Source organism: Magnolia sinica, chromosome 5, assembly GCF_029962835.1.
Source record: "Magnolia sinica isolate HGM2019 chromosome 5, MsV1, whole genome shotgun sequence".
In the NCBI taxonomy this organism is placed as follows: Eukaryota; Viridiplantae; Streptophyta; class Magnoliopsida; order Magnoliales; family Magnoliaceae; genus Magnolia; species Magnolia sinica.
Window position 1 is genome coordinate 104289091 of NC_080577.1, and position 14651 is coordinate 104303741.

General features: G+C 41.4%; 1 protein-coding gene across 1 annotated transcript; it reads right to left on the reverse strand.

Annotated features, from left to right (window-relative positions):
• Positions 1 to 9727: 9727 nt before the first annotated feature.
• On the reverse strand, positions 9728 to 10465 carry LOC131247130 (protein SRC2-like). The gene has a single exon (XM_058247569.1). The coding sequence runs from the start codon at positions 10463 to 10465 to the stop codon at positions 9728 to 9730; it is 738 nt and encodes a 245-aa protein (XP_058103552.1).
• Positions 10466 to 14651: the final 4186 nt, after the last annotated feature.

Consider the following 14651-nt stretch of genomic DNA (forward strand, 5'->3'; position numbering starts at 1 on the left):
CTATTTATAGTAAAAGCGAAAGTAAAACGGGGAAACGACCATCGATCCAGGGGTTTTTCGCAATTCCGGGCTGCGCAATTCTACCCCAAAATCATATATTTTACGTCAGATAACTCATTCCGGATTGCAAGATACGCCCGATTTAAGGTTCGATGGTCCGAATCACTTCTGTCGTCGACCGGGCCTTTTCTGATCCATTTTGGCCATGTAACTGTACGCGACCTGCTCTACATCACATTTGCATGCAATCAACTAGAAAAAGAGCTATCATGTAACTTCCTAAGCCGATACATTTCATGTGTACAACTTCTACATGCCTACATATTAATTGCTATACTTTGCTTGAGCATTAAATAACTTCCCCTAAACATTGCAATTCATTTTGCTTTCGTTTTCACTCAATGTCTTGTCTAGGTAACTATCTATCGGTAGGGCTACAACTAAGACAGGTTGAGCTGCCAACTCCAGTGAAATCTGACCTCAAGAAGACCCATTCCATAACCCGTGCCAACCCAAATTCTAACTGGAGGTCCCAAATCCCAGCCCTAAATCCCCTCTACTCAACCATGAGACTCAACCAAGCTGACTTCACCTGACGCAAATGCAATATGTGATTATTCTTTATCTGACTTAAACCCAACCCAATTTAGAATCCAGCAGGAGTTTTCTAACCTTGAAAACCTTACTCTGATTGGTTCAGATAAGTTTGAATAAGGTAACTTATCAAAATTGTACTAAAAATATCTTTTAATATTGAAGAAAGCTAGGTAACAATATGCTATAAGCTTATTAATATAAATAAATATATATCTAATCAAGATTTACATTTTAGAAAAGCTTCTTGAGCACATAAAGAAAAAACCTCACCATGGTCGGCTTTTTTTAGAAAAGCAATATATATATATATATATATGTGGATCATCTCATCAACTTCTTCATATAGTACATTTTTACATTTATGTCAAGTCATGCATGCCTAAAAGAAAATTCTAATTTTAATTATTTTTCTTTCACTTTATTTTAGATTCTTTCAATCCAAACCGTTAATATTATCAGCCCCACATTTGACGGTCTACACCAAAATTCACACAATTTAAATCATCCTAAACTTTCCAATTGATGTTCAGCAAAGAAATTAAGAAGAAAGGAAAATATAACATATGCTTCCCATTCAACTATTAAAATACCAACAAAATCTTCTACGGCAGGATCATTAAATTTGGGAAATTTTTGTGCATGGGCTACCCAAGGTGGATGCTTAAGATCATCGGTTTGGATCATGAATTGATGAACCATGGGCCAATTTTAACTTATTTCCTGCCCACTAGATCAGATAGGAAACATGTCCATGATTCCCACACGTGTGCCACTTTGGCATGTGTGGGCTAAATACGTTTGGCACATTAAATTGGTAAAAAGGGTGCCTGGATACACTATTACTTCCAGAAAATCCAATTAAAACGGGAAATGAATTACTGGTTCTTAAAAAAAATGGATTCCTATTAGAAGTGTATTAAATTAAGGTCTGTTTGGCATTACTTTTAAAAATTGCGGAATTTGGTTTACAATATTCATTTTTTATTAAAATTAATTTATTAAATATTGGTTATGGGAACACTAATCCACAATTACTAAACTAGGGGCCGTTTGGACATAACTTTTGCAAAAGGTTTTTCTATCTCAATAGGTTGAATGGTGCAACATCCAAACCATCCATTAGACGGGTTGGACCATGTAGATGCTCTTTACAAAAATTAATCTAGTACTTGCATTAGGAGGGCCATGATATGAGAAACAGGTGGACCATTAAGGAAACTTCAACAAAGTTTCTTTAGCCATGCAATTGGTGGTGGACCCACCTGATTGTTGGGCCAAGCATCTACCATGGGTCATTCATGGTAAGGTCTACCAAGGAGCTGGTCTAAATCCAGCGTCTCGCTGCTAATCTATTGAATGGGCGTGGATTGGGTACTGCCCCACTAAATTGAGCTCTTTCTGTCCTGACATGACAAGATTTGATTGGAGGACACGTCCCAGTCAAAAATACAGTTAAATACCTAAAATATAGAAGTTATCTAATAAGCTAGATTTTATTGGACTATATGTATGAGAACCTTTCTATGGACGTAATTGCATTAAAATATCTTGCATCCACATCACATTTTAGTAGGGGTGTACGCGAACCGAGCTAGCTCGGTTAGCTCGCTCGACTCGACTCGAATAAGCTCGATTCAACTCGGTTCGAAGCTGAGTTCGAGCTGATTTTTTGAGATCGAAGATGAGTTTGAGCCAAGTTCGAGCAGGCCCCAGCTCGACTTGACTCGGATCGAATCCAGCTCAAATCGAACCAGTTCGATGACTCGATTACCTTGCCATTGATGTTGCTTACCAAGTGTTTGATAAAATGACTCAACGAAGTGTGGCTGGTGATAAGGAAGGTATTTACATAAAACAAGTACTTCTTTTTTTTTTTTCTTGGTTTTTATGTTGCTTAGAAGGCGTTTGATAAAATACCTGTAAAACCATTGCTTATGTTTCACATACAAAAGGATTTTAATGGTGCAGTTCAAGTGTTTGTGAAAATGCTACAATGGCAAACTCAACTCGATCTTGGCTCGAACTTAGCTTGAATTAGCCCGAGCTGCTGACTGAACCGAGCCGGCCAATCAGGCTCGAGGACCAAGCCGAGCTGAGTTCGAGCTAAGGTCAACTAATGGCCGAGCTGAGTCGAGCTGAGGCCAGCTCGACCCAGTTTGACAAGATGTACACCCCTACATTTCAATACTAGTCTACTATTCTTCCACTAACATTTAAAAAAAATGTAGCTATGATTGCGCCTATCTTCTATGAAAGATCTTGTCCATCCATTTTTGCATACTATTGACTGGACAGTTTGTGTCATCCAATCACTATAATTTTTTGAAGACAGCCTGTAAAGAGTGGCTTAAGTGAAACAAAATGACTAAATGAGAAGAATAGTCTATTTACAGTACTTTTAATGTGACACATATAAGCGCTTAGCTCATAAGTTTCTTGAAATAATAATTTTTTATAATAAATATATATAATCCTACCCAAACTCTTCTAGATGACTCAAAAGTGCTTTTATGACAATCTAAACTCCACAACAGCTAAAATTAAGAAAAACCTCAGCTTAGTAAAAATAGTAAACTTTGACTTCAAATTTTAATTTAGCCCCTAAAATAATTGTTTTCTTTTTTCTTTTTCTTTTTTTAACTTATTGCAAGCCAAATGAACTTTGCATTGGCTAACACGTAGGTCTTGCTGATACTTTCCCGTAACATATTCTATGCATGGAATAGATAATTAGTTATAAAGTAATGGTCGTTGAAATCTTGACCACTAATGAGATTGTCCTTGACGTTGTGCTACATCAGAACCCTCCACTTGAAAATTTGAACTGGTCTTCAAGTTTAGAATGATAATAACCCATGGGGATGGCATGCTCTTATAGCATATCTTGTTTGACTTTGGCAACTACTGATGGTTGATGCCTACATGTTGCATCGGTATTTCATTCATAAAATAGAACTTTATAAGAAATCATATCACCTTGCATTTCTTTGTAATTTTTGTGTACCACGCATCGAGTATCACTTCTTTTGAAAAAATGGATTTGATTATGGATTGCCAAAATGTTTATTATAGTTTCATTTGTCCTTCTTGATAAACTTTCGTTGACCACATTTTTGTTATCATCACTATTGCCCTTTGATTTGTGTAGTTTAGTTGTTGCTAAGAAGGTACAAGGGTGTTGATCTTCATAAAATTGCTTATGAGATAATCAAGAAAATATCCATCTCCTTTGACATTATGTCATCTTAATTTAGCAATCTCTTCTATTGATCCATCCGTCAACTGATGTTTCAATTCAATTACAATAGTTTATAATGCAATATTGAATCCATCAAGTGATCCATCCATAGATCCATCAAGTAATTCAATGATGCATGCCCACATGTTTATACAAGTCTAGAGAAATTAATCCATTGATAAATCCATCAAGTAGTTCAAAGGTGCACGCGCGCACACACACATACATATATGGAAAATAGTTCTATGCGGTCGAGCTCATGGGAACTTCCCATGAGGTCAAGCTGTGTGGGCCCCACCATGACGCGTGTCGAACATCTACCCCATCAGTCAGATGCACCAGTCCATGGTGCGCCTTGGGCTTAAAAATCAAGTTTATCCATGACTTGTGTGGGCCACACCACATACAAAAGTTGAGAGGGGTTATCCTCCCATTAAAACATTCATAATCGTTTTTTGGGCCCACCAAGATGTCGTTCATAAATCCAGCCCATCCATTATGTGTGTCCCCACTTGGATGAGGGTCAAACCAAGTTTCAGATGCATCTAAATTTCACGTGGGCCCCACCAAATGCTTTTATATGTTTTAGGCATGTCTTCATATGATTTTAGATGGTATGGCCCACTTGAGTTTCGTGTACGGCTGATTTTTCAGATGTCCCATAATTTAAAGGGGACTCATCAAATGCATAGTGTTGATGTTCGACATACATCATGGTGGGGCCCACACAACTCGACCTCCTGGGAATTGGGGGGAAGGTACTATACGCTCGACCTCACAAGACTGTCCCATGAGGTCGAGTTGTGTGGGCCCCACTGTGATGCGTTTTGAACATCTACCCAATCAGTCAGATGCACCATTCCATCATGGGCCTACGTCTCAAAAATCAAGTCAATCCGTGACTTGTGTGGGCCACACCACATACAAAAGTAGAGAGGGGCCGTGCACCATTAAAACATTTATAATCATTTTTTGGGCCCACCGAGATGTGGTTTGCAAATCCAGCCCATCCATTATGTGTGTCCCACTTGGATGAGGGTTCAGACCAAGTTTCAGCAGCATTCAAAACTCAGGTGGGCCCCACCAAGTGATTTTATATGTTTTTGGCATGTCTTCACATGATTTTAGATGGTATGGCCCACCTGAGTTCTGTATACGGCTGATTTTTGGGATATCCATAATTTAGAGGGGACCCATCAAATGCACGGTGTTGATGGTCAACACACATCATGGTGGGGCCCACACAGAGGTCGAGTGCATAGTACCTTTTCCCTATATATACATATGTGTGTGTGTGTGTCCGGAGTAGTTAATCCATCCATGTGTCCATCCATGAATTCATCACACGATTCATCCACGAATTGTTCAAGAGGCACTCCATCTGCATAGGTCTACTCTTCTTCTTCCCAGTGATTTTTATATGCCTCTTCTTTAATACCCGATTAACTAACATCTATCTATATGTGTAACCACCTACTGGTAGGGTGGATTGGGAACTCAATGTTTTGTATGTGTAATCACCTACTGGTAAGGTTACAACTAGGGCGGACTGGACCAGGTTGTGAGTCAATCCCACCCATATCTGACCTTAAGAGGACCCGACCCATAACCCGAGTCAACCCGAAATCTAAACGGAGGTCCAAATCCAAACCCAGTCCCAATTCCCTATACTCAAAACCTAAAACTGATCCAACCTGGCTCAAAAACATATGATTATTCCTGATCTGAATTGGCTCAGAACCAAACCCAATTTTTAATCAGGTTGGAGTTTTCAGTCAGTCAGGTTGGAGTTGACCTGAACCCAAGTTGGAGCCTTCCCAAGTAGGGGTCCAGATGCTGAGAGGTGCTGATGAGATGAGACGTTTCCATTCTCATCATAGCCATAAACAAAATATTGCCCAACAAATCGTGCCTCTTGATGATTGCTAACTTCGTTTTTTCAGAGATGAATGAGAGCGGCTCTGGTCTAAATTCAGCTACATATGTCGATGGTCAAACACGCCTGTTGAAGGTAGCAAACACGCTGGTTGAAAGTGCATTCCAATACCCTGGCAGAGTGTGTTGATCGATCCACAGACCATCTGAAATCACCTAGAAATTTGCATGCATACCATACAAGTCAACTGTCAACTTTAGGACTGCTAGTTTAGATGTATTGTGAACATTTTCACTTGACTTGAGTATCGGACGATTCTATTTCTACAAACAACGGTCACTTAATCGGCAGTTAGGATTGTTTAAACAAGCCAAAATTAGGAGTGATTTAGTACTCGTTTGGAAGCTTGGAATTTAAATTATGTAGAATTCGTGTGGATTTCAAACACTATAATTAGTAAATTTTACAAATCATCTCTGAGGTCGAATTTCAAAAGGTTATTTTAGGAGACTTATACCTCCGAATTCAAATGCTTCTTATTCCTTGCTATCAGAATACTTAAAAAGAATTTCAAAAGGTTGTTTTAGGAGATTTTGACACCTTCAAATTCAAATGCCTCTTATTTCTTGCTATCAAAATACTTAAAAAGCAAATCTACACAATTTCTTTTCAATTTGGGCGGCTAACCAAGCCCTTTTTTATAAAGGAGATGAGTTATCATTATAATTTTACTACCACTAAATAAAACACAGAAATCATTGGTCAAATGGAGACGTATTCAAAAGACAAGTAAAGAGCGTAAAAATACTATCATTAAAGTTTTAGCACCCAAAAACCAAACGTGGGATTCAGCAATCAAATGCGGACATTGCCATAGGAGACTGCTAAAGTAGTTTGTAATCATTGTATATTTATTTTAGGCCCATTTGGCTTGCTGTAATTACTTATAATTTGACTTAATTCTAACTTTATTAATTACAATCTGAAAATGGGATGAAAATACGGAGGTAAGATGTTACATCTACAAGGGTTGGTGTCTACCATTATGTGAAAATTGAAATAGACAATTGTCACATCCCAAAATGTGTGGCCCACTACAATGTGTGTGTTCAATTCATGCCATCCTTCCTCATAGCCTCCATATTTTAAGGCATGAGCCCAAAACTAAGGCAAATCCAAATCTCCTCTATAGATAGCCTCAAGAAGCCATGATGGTAGACATTTAATTCCCATTTTCTATGTTGTAGTTCACTTGAATTTTGAAGCTACCTCATTTTTAGGCTCATGCCCTTAAATAATGAACCACAATGAATGGACGACATGGTGAGGCCCATGTAGTTAAGGCTTTACCGGCATTAAAGGTAATTTTCCAGCTTATCTAACCAGCAGTGTGGGAAAAAATGATGATTGACTTGCCTCTAATTTACAATAATTATAACAAACCAAACAAGCCCTAAGGGTTGTTGGTGAGTGTGGATTCGGTGTGAATTAGAATCCAAATTGCAATTACCATAAAATTCATGAGAATTGAAATTCTCAGTATGTTTGGAGATGAAATACAGTGGAAACAAAATTTAGGGCAAGTCACTTTCAAGCATACATTTTGGATTTTACAAATTTTTACATGTGACCCACTGTAATGTTTTATGTGAAATCCATCTCAATCACCGGGTGTGTCACCCCATTTCAGCTATAGGGCCCAAAAATCAGCACAGTCAATGATTCAAGTTGACCACATGTTTGGAAATAGTACATGCTGCAATGCTCACCCTTCAAATTGTTTCCCTTCATGTGGCCCCCCTGAATCATGAATGGGCCTTATTTTTTATCCCGATGCCTAAATTTTAGCTTAACATCTAATGGTTAGAGTAGATTTCATATATTCATCATAGTGGGCCCTACATAAATCAAGGGTGCGCATCTCTCCCAACTGTTTGCCTTTATATGGCCCACCTAAATCACGATGTGAGCTAATTTTTTAGCCCTATAGTTAAAATAAGATGACGCTATTAATGATCGGTGTGAATTTCACTTAAACATCTCAGTAAGGCCCACTAATTCTTAAAGTGAATTAAGATGCAAATGCTGACATCATCCCATGAAATCCATGATAATCAAAGGTTGGTTTCACATCTCCAACTGATGATTTTAAAATAGATAAATTAATAATAAATGAAATTCATTTACCAACCATTTCCCACCACCAAATAATTTGCTTTTTTTTTTCTACTTATAATAGTTGATAAGTAACTTATTTGAAATACGTTTGACTTATGATGACCAATTACATGTACCTTTTTTTTCTTAAGCTGCTCTATCCCTAGAGGTGTACACGAATTGAGCTAGCTCAGTTGGCTTGCTCGACTCGACTCAGTTTGAATCAAGTCGAGCTGATTTTTGGAGCTCGAAAATGAGTTCGAGCTTGTGCCAGCTCACCTCGATTCGGATCGAATCTAACTTGAACTCGGCTCGACTCGGGACAGGGGTATATATCCTTCAAAAAAAAAAAACTACACCTTTTACCTATACTCTTTTTCCCTTACCCGCACGGCCGCACGAACCCTAACCCTTTTTCCTTACCAGGTGCCCCTAAACCCTAACCCAAGCTCGAGCTTCCCTCTTCCGGTTTTCCTCCCTCTCTCTAGTCTCTCCCTCCTCTCTCCAAGTGTTTGATGAAATGATCCACCGAAGTATGGCCGATGGCAAAGAAGGTACATATATGAAACCAATACCATTTTTTTTCTTGATTTTTATGTTGCTTAGAAGGTGTTTGATAAAATACCTGTAAAACCATTGATGTTGTCTTAAATATAGTGAGATTTTGAAGGTGCAATCTAGGTGTTTGTAAAAATACTGCACAGGCAAAATCGGCTCGATCTTGGCTCGAACTCAGCTCGAACTGCCCAAGCTACTGACCGAACCGAGCTGAGCTGCCTGGTCAGGCTCGAGGACCGATCCGAGCCGAGTTCGAGCTGAGGTCAGCTAGTGGCCAAGCGGAGCTTGACTCATTCGACTCGATGTACGCCCTTATTCATGGCTTTAATTTAATAAGTAAAAATTAATATAACCTACTTAAAGCATTGGTAGCTAACTTTAAGTAACTTATGATCCAAACGCAAGTAATTGGAGAAACAAATAAGCCGTTCGTGAAAATACGTTCTACAATTTAATTGATTTAACTTTATAAATGTAAGCCGGACTTTACAACTTCATAGAGCCCGCGCATGAAGCGCCATACGCTGCCTGAGTATCGTATAACAACCCGCGTTGGAAAAATCTCCAACGCGCTAAAACCATCAGATACCGGTGAAAACAAGCAAAGGCTACATCGTGAAAAGGAATTACATGGTACGTGGCCAGCATCTTTGGACAATTAATACACGAATTTTCAATATCAACATGTGGGGCCCACCTCAGTAATCCAGACCATCAATCTGTTCCATCCAAGAGTCTGTGGATTATGTCTCTATTCCTCGATCCCATACACTTATCATTTCATTTCATTTCTGGCCAAAAATGGACGGCTAGTAATAAATAGAAATGGTCTAAGGATGTACGGCTGGTAATAAAACTACAAGAACGGTGCAACTTCACCTAAAAAGGCTTCTGACATATCTAATCTGCAGATTATGTGAAAATAATCATCCACAGTGGGACTCCACAGATTGACGGTCCAGATCTAACTTCGTAAAAAAATAAAAAATAAAAAGTCATAAATCTCAGAACAAATTTGGAGTTGGGAAGGACTTGGTCAAAACTCACTAGACTCGATCTGCTCCACTCAACAAAAATCAGGAAATCTCCTGAAAAATGTGAGTTTCAAAACAAGAAATTCGACAGAGTCGAGTCATGAGACCCCGATCTGAATCACCGAACAGTGGGCCCCACCTATCGATCAATCGAAAACCCGCATACACTGTCCAAAGACGCGTGTCACTCACCGCATCATTTCTCAGGTTAGAAAAAAGTTCATCCAAAGGAATATTCCGGCTATCTGATGCAGGTGCGGAAGAACCTCACCTGAAATATCCGGCGTACCCTCCATCTCCCAATCCCCTTCGCCACGTGTCATCATCCAACGGCCCCGGCTGCTCGACGGTCGGATACCCGTACGGCTGGTAACCATACCCCTCCTGCCGGAATCCATACGGATCCGGCTGGTGTGGATACACGAACGGCAGGGATACTGGTGGCGGCGGTGGCGGAGGGGGAGGAAAATACGCCACGTGCGCCGGTGGAGGTAAGTAGCCGGTGGCCGGAGGCGAAGGTGCCAGGTAGTAAATGGCCGGGGGCGAATCGATCTCGACCGTCGGATAACTCGCGATCTTCCCCTTGAGATTCACCTGGTAGGAGAAATTCAAGATGCCGTTAGGTTTTCTGTCAGCGCTCCGGACCTGATAACTGACGAACCGAAGGGCGCCATTAGATTCGTCGATGAGATCCGTTAGAGGGACGAGAACTTCTCCGACGAGCTTGTCGCCGAAGATTCCATCGGTGAGGATATCGATCTCTAGGAAGAGGCTCTTAGGGTCCGAATCGGCGATTTCTTCGAGGTCGAACCGCATCTCGTGGTTCCACTCGGGGTTGTTGCCTCCGTCGCGATTAACGGGGGTCTTTTGGGTCTGTAGTCGGCGATCCTTGTCTCGATCGCCGCTGCCGAGGGAGACGAGGGCGTAGACGGAGAGCTTCTGGAAGAAATTGAAGGATTTGATACCCTTGCAGGAGAGGATCTTGAGCTCGATGGAGGATGCCATGAGAGGGATCTTTTCGGGATTTTCGGGTTGGAAGAGGGGCAATTTTGGAAGAGATTGATTAGCAGAGAGAGAGAGAGAGAGAGAGAGTCTCTTTAGTTCGACTGATTTATCTACGACTGATTTAAGGAAGGAGGAGGAGTCGGTTTTGGTGATGGAGATTGGAAGGATGCGATGCGGATTCATTTGTTGACTCGTGCTAATTGTATTCGCTCGCCTGAGATGGTAGAATCTTCGCGGGACACGTGGCAACGTGGAGTGTTTCTACTGAATCAGGTTCGTTGATCAGATAGGACTCATGGTCAAAATGATCTGACCTAAAAGATCGTGTGGTTCCACGGAACAGAACGGCCACACGTGGGTAAATGCTAACTGTCCACGTTCAATACGGGTCCATCGGTTGTGTGCGTTTTCGGACACTGTTGCTAGGGTTTCTAATTTCCAAATTGTTCGGCATTTTAGATTTGCAAACTTGTAAGCTTAAAAAGTTTGTGTTTAGAATAGATACTTGAAATTATTTTGACCATATTAAAATAAAGTATAAATATTTTTAAATTATGTGTATGTAATGCGTAAAATAATTATTGTACTAAGTCATAAGATAACTTTCACCGTAAAAATTAATAATCTAAACATCAAATGCCCTAAAAATAAATAAATTTACTATTTTTTTAATTAAAACAAATTTCATATTTAATAGTTATCTAGGTTTTTATTTTTATTTTTTTAAAACATCTAATACCATAGTGTGGATGTAAATTGTTGGGGGAAAAATAACACGACCAGTAAAAAGGAACCAACTCTCCAACTAGAACAGATCCAATGGGCTAAAACCACTTATGAGACATCCATCGGCAAATAAAGGCCGATCACAAAGTAGGTCGGCATATCCATAAGTCCACTCGACTAACGGTTGACCTATTGAATAAGTCAGCACAACTACGTGTTGATTATAGATCGACTCGACCGTAGGTCAGCCATAGCTCGTTCATAGGTAAGTATTGTCTCCAACAAGGTTAATAGTCGTCAAAGTTCAACTAAGGTGAATGTTGATTTGTCGAACAGCTCAGTACTACTTCCATTATTTCTAGCACCTCCATCGCCCAATCTTGCCCTAACGAATAGTCCGAAAATCTCTCCAACGGCCCAAAGACCTCTCCCGGGATCTTCGAAAGATAAGATTAGATCCCGGACAACCGTAATCCCGGGAAGATCCAAATACCAGTGCGGGAAGATCTTCGGTGCAGCACGAGTCTTAAATGGAGAAGGCTTCCAACAGCGTTATCTTCCCTACTAAATAGAGAAGATTTCCCGCTCGTATGTCTTCCCTCTCGACTATGTAAGGGGATCCTTATACTGTGAAAGGTACATTCTTAATACTCAATCACATACATGACTGATGACTCTTTTCTCTTAGATCATCTCCTACAAAGACCCAAGTTCCTGACTTAGGCATCAGAGAGTCTCCTATACTAGCCAAGGTCTCCTTTGTCTCTTACTTTCTTTTGCGCAGGTCCTCAAGGGTTCACTAAGGAGGGTCTACCTGAAAATTGCATCAACAGTTTGGCGCCGTCTGTGGGAAACGAAATCAAAGTCGTTCCCTACTTTACCAAAGATACTACAATGGCTAGAGGGAAGAAGAAGACCCTGTTCTCCCTAGCAGCACCTGATAGGCATCGCAGTTCCTCTCTGGCCTGGAGAGGCAAGTTCAGTGGTCTCGCGCCAAAGGAGGTTGACTGAACTCCCTCGAACACAAGTCGGAATGTTGAACAACAACATGAACTACATGAGGTAATTGTTGGAACAATTACAGCCTCAACATGTACAAGAAACCAACAGGGACGATGGACAAGCGGGCCACAATCCTCCCCAGCCTTCCAACACGCATGTCGCCTCTCAAAGGAGCCGACAAGAAGGCTCGACCAAACCAGCTCCATCTCATGTCTCTGAGACCACATCTTTTCATGCTTCCGACCTACGCCACGAGCTAGACTGAAAGAAACGCAGCAAAGCCCCGATCGAAGCTACTGCCGAAAGCGGCGAGCCTTGGGAGGCCGAGCTAAAGGATTTACGTAATTAGATCGGGGACATGCAAGAAGCCTACCGCACGAATGTATCGACCCCGATAGAAGCAATAATGGAGGAATATGAACCTCCATTTACTGGCGACATCATACGGGCACAACTGTCGTACAGGTTCCGTCTGCCTCCGATCACCCCGTTCTCTGGAAATACCAACTCATCGGAGCATAGAAAGTCCTTCAGGGTCTATATGGAACTCCATAATGCATCTAACGCAGTAATGTGCCAAGCTTTCTCCCTAACCCTAATTGGAGCTGCCTGACTCAGGTTCAATCAGTTAAAGCCGAACTCCATTAGTTCGTTCTCTTAGCTCAGCTAGGTCTTCGTCACAAACTTTATCAGGGTAAAGAAGAGACTCAAACCGGTTGCCCACTTCTTTCATGTCATTCAGAAAGATGATGAACTACTGAAAGATTACATCAAACATTTCAACCTCGAAGCGTTGCAAATCCGAAAGCATACTGAAGAGCTCGCCCTAATAGTGATCATGGGAGGACTGATAGATCGTCAGTTCCTCTTCTCGCTGGACAAAAACCCTTCAACAACAATGGCTGAGCTACTGAATAGGTCGCAGAAATATGCTAATGCTGAATAAGCCCGTGTCCTGTGAGAGGTCGTCCAGAACAAAGCTCCTCCAACCAAAGAATAGCAGACGAGGGCGGAACCAAGTTCTGCCGCTACGAATAAGAAAAGGAAGAATGATCAATCACGTGATAACCATCGGCCGAATAAACGGCCCGACAGCAAGTTCAAGACGTATACTCCTCTCAACAAAACGCCCGAGCAAGTCCTTATGAAAATTCAGGACAAGCGCATCCTTACTTGGCCGAACAAGTTAAAATATGATCCTAATAAAATGAGCAAAAGCAAATACTGTTTCTTTCATTGGGATCACGGTCATCTGACATGCAATTACTTCGACCTCAAGCAAGAGATCGAGGCACTTATTCATAGCAGTCACCTTAGAGAATACATCAGTTATCGAGAAGAACAGGCCGCAACAAAAGATGCGCCCCCTGTCAACAACGAACCAGCATAAGAAATTCACACTATCTTCGAGGGACCTGGGGGTGGAGGAGATTCGAATCAATTAAGCTCGGAAAGCCCACTCACGAAGCATCGTTCGTTCCGACCCAAAGCACGAAATCCTCACAATCAGCCGACCTTTGAAAGAGCAAAAGGTGGAGACTTGCAGCCTGACCTTTACCGAAGAGGATGCTTAAAGGATCTACCATCCACACGATGACGTGCTCATGGTCACCCTGACCATAGCCAATCGTAAAATGTTCTGAATCCTTGTGGACACTGGATCGTCGACAAACATCCTCTTCGTGCAGGCGTTTGACAATATAGGAATGGGTCGATCCAAACTTCGACCAGTCAAAACTCCATTGCTTGGTTTCTCTGGTGGCAAGGCCGTACCAGAAGGATCAATACAGCTTCCACTAATGGCCGGTGACGGATAGAACCAGGTAACTACAATGATTGACTTCCTAGTAATGGACTACCCATCTGTCCACAATACAATCATCGGCCGTCCATCCCTCAACGCCCTGCAAGCTGTGGTCTCGACCTACCACCTGGCCATGAAATTCTCTACCAAACAAGGCGTCGAATCAGTTAAGGGAGACCAACATAAAGCCCGGCAGTGCTACACAATGACACTAAGGGCTTCACACCAGATGATGACTGTCGCCTCTTTGGACCCTCGCGAGGATTCTGAAGAAAGAGGGTCTCCCATGGATGACCTTGTTCTCATCTCAATCGACGATTCCGACCCATCAAGAACGGTCCAAATTGGGTCGTTTCTAACACCTCCATTACGGGACAGAATGATAGCCCTCCTTCGACGTTATGCAAACATCTTCGCGTGATCTCATGAGGACATTCCTAGCATCAACCCAAAAGTCATCGTGCATCACATAAATGTTGACCCCGACCACCGACCAATTCGACAGAAGCCTCGTGCACTCAGCCTCAAACGATATCCAGTGATCGGAGAAGAAGTCGATAAACTTCTCAAAGCTAGATTCATTGAGGAAATCTATTATCCAGACTAAATTGCCAACGTAGTTTTGATCAAAAAGTCCAATGGAAAATGGAGGGT